This window comes from Pundamilia nyererei, unplaced genomic scaffold (assembly GCF_000239375.1).
Source record: "Pundamilia nyererei isolate P.nyererei 1_Seehausen unplaced genomic scaffold, PunNye1.0 scaffold00088, whole genome shotgun sequence".
NCBI lineage: Eukaryota > Metazoa > Chordata > Actinopteri > Cichliformes > Cichlidae > Pundamilia > Pundamilia nyererei.
In genome coordinates, this window is record NW_005187489.1 from 460,160 (window position 1) to 467,064 (window position 6,905).

Below are 6,905 nucleotides of genomic sequence, written 5' to 3' on the forward strand. Positions count from 1 at the left end.
ACACAACAGTTCCATTTTGACAGTGTTTCATCACCACTTATTTCACATAAGCTACTCTGATAAAAAAAAATCCCCAGAACATTTAGAATACTTCTGTAAAAAAAAAAAAAGAAAAGAAAAGAAAAAGAGGCAATTAATAAAAAAAAATAGCAGCAGTTTGTATTCCAAAAGATAGCTATATGTGTATATACAGTATGTACAAGGTTTTGCCCCAGCCATCATTTTATAATTTTTGTTTTTCATCAGTCTCCTGTTTGTGGTCCGGACAGTCTATTTTAAGAGAGACCTGCTCACTTGCTCATAGACAGGCTGTGTAATGTGGAGGTAGTGGTGGGCAGAGGCTGGCAGAGTGAGCAAGGGCACGGCATGCCGGGGAAGTGTCTGTAGGAGCTGCTCAGGTGGAGAGGGTCCTTCAGGAGGCTCTGGACTGGAGCGTGAAAGCCCAGGAAGCCGGCTGATGGAGGGGAGTGTGGAGCTGGGGCTGAGGAGGCAGAAGATGAGTGATGCTGAAGAACTGAAGGTGTGCTGCCCACCAGAGAGTGAAGGGACTGGGCCAGAGGATGCAGAGGGAGGTGGGCGGTCGTGGCCGCAGGGGTAATGGTGGGATGGGGAGCTGTGCGGCTCTGGACGGCGGCATTGCCACCATAAACGTCCCCAACCAGTTTCTTCATCTCCTCCAAAGAGCTGGAAAGCATGAGGATGTAATTGCGAGCCAAGAGCAAGGTGGAAATCTTTGACAGCTTGCGGACCGAGGGTCCATGTGCGTATGGCATGACCTCTCTGAGGCCATCCATCGCCTGGTTCAGATCATGCATCCTCTTCCTTTCTCGACTGTTAACTTTCAGCCTCTGATCTTGCATCTCTTCCTTGCTGAGCTCAGATCTGGATTTGCTCTTACCGCCCACGCTGCAGCAGTCCGTCCTGCCTTGGCCGGCCTCACTGTCTGCTCTGTTCTCGTGGCAGTACTTCTGGAACATCTTATTGGAGAAGAAGCTCCCTGCAGAGTCATCCACCACCAGGTCTGGAGACGAGGAGCGACTGCAGGTGGAGCCAGCATCGGAATCCATTTCAGCTGAGGGAGAAAATTCAGGAACAAAAACAAGGATCCAAAAAAAACCCCAAAACTCTTAAATCGTGACAGCTTGAGCTTAGGACCTGAACTGTAGGTTTCCAAACTCTCTCAGTTCACTGCAGTTTTTGTACAGCCTCACTTTTCCCTGAGTTTGTGCTGTTCGGCCTGATGCTCAGCCTCTCCCCAGGAGTGAGTGTGTCTAAACTGTCACCCCATGGGCCTGCTGGGGTGTATTTATACCACCGACACAACAAAGGAACAATACACCGCATAATGAGACACTTATGGCCCCAGCCAATTGCAGAAGGGACACACTTTTACCCCCCTCTCTTAACAACTCCTTCCTGCGCCCCCCAGTCCACCTCCCCACAACCACATTAATTCTCCCACTTGCTGATGAACCCCCCTGCACGTTAACCAAACAGAGGTATGATCCCATGTTGTGTAAGGCTGAGTTAACCAGAGCTCTGTTAAAACTTTAATTAAAAACTGGCAGTATTTGCATATTTTTTTATGTTTCAGCACAGATTTTAAAGTAATCCTGGAACAGGGGAGAGGTGATTTAATAATAATAGAAAAAAATCCAAGAAAAAAAGATGAATAAACATAAATTTATGACTTTATTATCTCAAATTTTAAAATTCTTCTCGTATTAATCTACCTCTATAATCTGCAAAAGTTTCTTCCTCAGCCGCAAAAACATGTTTACTTTACTTGAAAGTTCTCTACACGAATGTTAAAGTGAAAGTGAGCAGGCCACCGTTTTTATTGCCCCCTTCCATAACACCAGATAGATGATGCCTTTAAGGCCTTATTTACATATGGTATCCATGAGATACTTTGGAGGAAGGTATGAGGCACCATATGAGGCTCTTAAACATGTAAAGGGCAGCGTTAATGGCAGACTAGATACAATTCAACCAGAAGCTCAAAACAAAAGGGGTCAGATAAATTTGACTTGGTTTCCCAAACAGTCTGTGAAATCACATCACTATCACTGGAAGGGGGTCTTTCAGTCCAGGGGGAGGTAGTTAAAAAGATACTAAATGAGTGGGCGCAGCATTGTCTCCCTATAATTCAACCATAAAGCTACTGGCACCTATTGTTCTTTGTTTTTTTACTTTATCTTGCTAGCTATCAGGAACACAAGGAAAACTTTCTTCCTCGTTTAAATTTATGGCATTAAAATTCCTTCCAGGCTTCGCATCCAACATATATCTGCTGCTTTAATGTTGTGGCGCTGTGACCAAGCCGAGTTCTCCACGTGGTGTCCAGAGGCTGGCTTTCACCACGCAGCTCAGGAATTTCCTGCCTTCCTTGTGCCAAGCAAAGCACCAAGTGAAGCAGTGCTGGAGGGCCGGGACTTTGAGAACATAACGCTTTTCTAAGGACGGCAAAAACAGCAGTTTTGTGAATTGATTCGTTGCATTGATTCTTGCCTGGAGCACAACAACTGAAAAGCCATCATAGAAAAGTATATTGTGTTCATTTCACAGGCATCAGGTGTGGATTTTTGTGCTCATCTGGTTGCTCGGCTAAGAAAATATTTGCCTTTCTCTGCGTTGTAAGCAGCGGGATGAATCTTTTGATGAATCTAAATCTTTTACTCGCTGTAGTATGAACCTAGTGCAACATTTATGACATATATCTCATGCTCTTTGCTTTTAAATTTGTTTTTGTTCTTGCTTAATGCTCTCATGTTGAGTCTTTTGATATCCTGCTAATGCCACTGATGATGCATATGCGTGCAAAGTTAGACTGATCTCACCAGTCCTCTGATTATCTGATGAGATGACAGACCAAAGTATGGTTTAATAAATATTTCAGCAGTCAGCAAGAGAGTGTGCGAGAGTCCCATTGAATTGTTCCAACCATTAAATAGTCTTTTGAAAGCAGTGCAAAATCACATCTCTTCTTTTACAAGAATATTTTTAAGTCAAACTAATTAAAGAGTCAACCACATTGTCCTCATCAAAAACTTCTAACTGTTCTCAGATAACTAATGTGAGGGCAGTTAAAATCCAGTTGAGGTTCTCAGAAGAGTTTTAGATAATATAAATATATTTGAATTCCAAGTCAAGTTGCTTTATTGTCATGTGCAGTGGTACAGTACACAGTGAAACGAGACAATGTGCAAGACCATGGTGATACATATAGCATATAACAGACCAGCAAACACAGGACTACATAAAGTGCAAAATGCAAAAATTGCAAAAAAAACCCAAAACTAAGACACCAGACAGAAAAGTGCAACAATGACAGCGGATTGTGCAACAGACTGAGCATTGTGCAAAAAACAACTTGGTGTATGAAGGAGTGTTTGTGTGCGTGTGTGTGTGATTGTTTTTGCATTAGTGGGGTTTTTGTATGAATAGAAAAAAGGCCCATGTAAAGGGCTGCAGCACAGCACTGCACCATCAGTATTTGATTTATTAAAGCTACATTTCCAATGTTTAATACGACTAAATACGCACGTTTTTGTGATCATGCAGCGATGCCAAGACGACCTTGTACTTTCATTTAACCTGGTTTTTCTCGTATGTTCCTCGGTGAGGGATTAGTGAGGAGGTCGTGTTCGTGTTCAAACAGATTTTCTTTGCTTTGTTTTGTGGTTGAATTGCTGCAGCATTTCAACCACAAAAAACAGTTTTCTTGATTTTTGTCTATTATTAATAATCTTAAAATTGGCCTCCCTCCGGCAGTGAACTTAACTGTGTTTGCTGCTTTTTGTGTTGGTGAGGTTTTATGGAAGCTGACTGCAAAGTGGTTTATTAAATTTTCTTTATTCTACTTATTATAGTGGATTTTTTCCCCAGAGTTGTGCATGACTCATATGCATCATTTAAAGTACCCCCCATTTGAGAATAGACCACACAAAAATGTTTGAAAGGTTTAAGCCCATCAGGCTTGAGGTAATCAGGTTAGAAATTCAGACTGTTTCTCTCTGACGATGTGGTTCTTCTGATCATCTTCCTTTATCTGATAAAGTCAGGTCCCTTATAGTAAACGGACAACGTGGAATCAGTCATTTCCAGGTAAGTGTGCTTATTAGCTTCTAATAATCTGTGCCTAAATTCTCCTTCTTCCTACAGGGGCACACTGAGGAAACACAACTTCACTTGAGCTTGAATCTAAAGAACCACTAATTTTAAAATATGTGCAGATTTTGGTAAATCTATTGCTGGTCTCCGTGTCAGTGGGCTTGTGATCCCTTACACTCACAAACCCACACAAAGTTAGAACCGAGAATCAAGAGGGCTCTCGATACCTCCCCACCACAGCTCCGTCGGGGGGCCCTGCAGGGTGCTTTGGCTTGGCCACCATTCAGTGATATTATAATTGGGGAACTTTGAGAGCCAGCATGGGCCAGATATTTGGAGCATATGGATTTTCCCATCGTTAGGCTTGGAGCCAACATGGCTGCTGGACTCTCCTTTGCTAATTGGGTCAGTTCCTAATTAACTGAGTTGAACACAATGCTCCAGATTTCATTCTTTTTTTCCAGTCTTTCAGGCCCTTCAATGGCTGGTTCTGTGCCACAGTTTTCATTGTGTTTTACACACAAGGAAAGGAGAAAGGGATTTATAGTGGGTCATCAATAGTCTTAATAAATTATCTATAAATACAGGAAAATGTGCTACTTATTAACCATACATGAAGTTAGATTAGCGAGAATGTCACTTATATGAAACGAATGAGGAACAGCACATCAGTGGAATAGAGCTGAAACCAGGAGCTGTGTATTAGTAAAAGTACAGAATGTATATCGGGATCACCGACAGGAACTTTATCCAAGTAACGAGTGTAATCAGTCCTCCTTTTACTCCATTATTTTATGCATGAGCCCGATAAATCCCATTCTTGGCCTCAATCTTATTCTTATTCATGTGTTTACAGAGGCAACGGGCCACACAGAGAGACTTAAGGATCTCTGCATTTTACAAATGAAAGCGTAGCCACCCTTCATGTGTCCACATAATCCTTCAATTTTTAACCCTGCACTAGAGTGTTTGACTTTCTTCTCTGGGTGCCACCTTTCAGGGCCCTTCATCCAATTCTGAGCTCTGCGACAGACTTTTTTTAGGCTTTAGAGACCCCCTCACTGCTGCCCTTTCTGGGGCACTCCAGTGAAAGTGCTCAGGTGACCAGAAAATGAGGGCATTATCACAGGCATATGCTTGTAGTGACAGAGGATCAGGCAAGATTAGGGCCTATCATGGCTCAATAAAGCGCTAAGCTGGAGAGCAAACCTGCGCTGTGTACCATAAGGCTTCCTTCACTCTCTGCTGGTCATTGTTCAACAGGATCAGTGGCTTGATCTTCTGTACACACACACACACACACACACACACACACACACACACACACACACACACTGGGGTTTAATCTGCTGCTTGAGAGCCTGTAGAGGACATACAGCTGCCTTTAGTTTCCACCGTTTGTCTCAGTGTTGCTTCCACATCAGGACTGTGAGATCACAGCGGGGCGAGTGTTCAGCAGAAGCTGATACGAGGAATCGGGTTGTTTTGATTCATCTGTGGATCTAAACATTTCCCTCTCAGTACCGGTGTCTGTGCAGAGAGATATAAAGTTGTTTCATGAAGTAACTGAACAGGCAGACAAGTGTTTCTGAGAACGGGGAGTGCTGCCCTTTGTTATCTCTCACCGCTGGGACAAACTGCTCGGTGATTTATTCATTTACACTGCCTGAAACAATTGCATTATCTCGGCCGCAACACAAAGACACAAAGGCACTATGAAAATCCCCTAGGATGTTTATGAGTCACTAAAGAGTCCAATAACTTTCCCCTTCATCTTTAAGCGGCCATGAAGGATTGCATGCTGAGGAGGGCTGCAGGGCGAGAGGAGTGAGGATGGGGATTCGGGCTGAGGGAGAGGTGCTGATTATGAGCAGGATGAAAGGAGTGCAGGCCCTCTCCTCTGGAGCTGAATGGAGCTCGGTCAGCAGGCTGTCCCATACACCGACCTGCTCCATGCTGCTAGAACTTCATAAATTACCCCACTATTACCCTGGGGGGACACCGAGGGAGGACAGACAGGCGAGAGGGGGAGAGAGTGAAAGGGGACAGAGCAGAACCGGTTGCTGAGCAGACCATCGTCAGGAGTTGTAGGCATCGGGTCCAGATGTTGGCCTTCAGGTTGCTGGGACTCAAATGATGGGGACCTCCTTTGACTTTTCAGAGTAGAAACCACAAATTATTCCTTTAAATTGAAAAAAGCTGTTGTTTTTTTTAGTTAACAGGAGTTTTATTTTTACATTTTAGGTTATATTGCTGCCTTTATTGCTCTTTTCTACTAATGTACCTGTATATTTGTGTTTAACATGATCCTAGGGTTCCTCTTGATGCTTCCTTCTCCACAGCGATATTTTGGTAAGAGGAAAATAGTGAAACACATTAAAAATGCTCATAACAGTATTTGTGGAGCATTTTGATAAACCGAGAGACTGCTGCTGAGTCTTTTAAATTAAATTTGTGGTGTTTCGAGCACCTCAAGGCGCACGCCATCTGGTTCCGTTCTCTTAAGGAGAAGGCTGAATTTCTGTATTGATGTTGATATCTCCAAAACTGTGAAACTTGCAGTCGGGGTGTAAACACACTAGAGGAACTGCACTGTGCAAGAGCACTTTTGATCACAAAATTTCTGTTGGTTTAACTCCTATGATCACTGCATGCTGTGTGTTATTAGTTTATTTCATTTTGGGATTATAGAGTTATGAATCACCCACTCTGCTTCTAATTTTGAATATTCAGTTTCTGTTATATTCAGCCTATTTTTGCTGTATTCCCATCTTACCCAGTGACTCTTTCCT

The 6,905-nt window shown here is 43.1% G+C and overlaps 1 protein-coding gene across 1 annotated transcript; it reads right to left on the bottom strand.

The window, feature by feature from the left end:
• Positions 1-290: 290 nt before the first annotated feature.
• On the bottom strand, positions 291-1,067 carry olig4 (oligodendrocyte transcription factor 4). The gene has a single exon (XM_005739028.1). The coding sequence runs from the start codon at positions 1,065-1,067 to the stop codon at positions 291-293; it is 777 nt and encodes a 258-aa protein (XP_005739085.1).
• Positions 1,068-6,905: the final 5,838 nt, after the last annotated feature.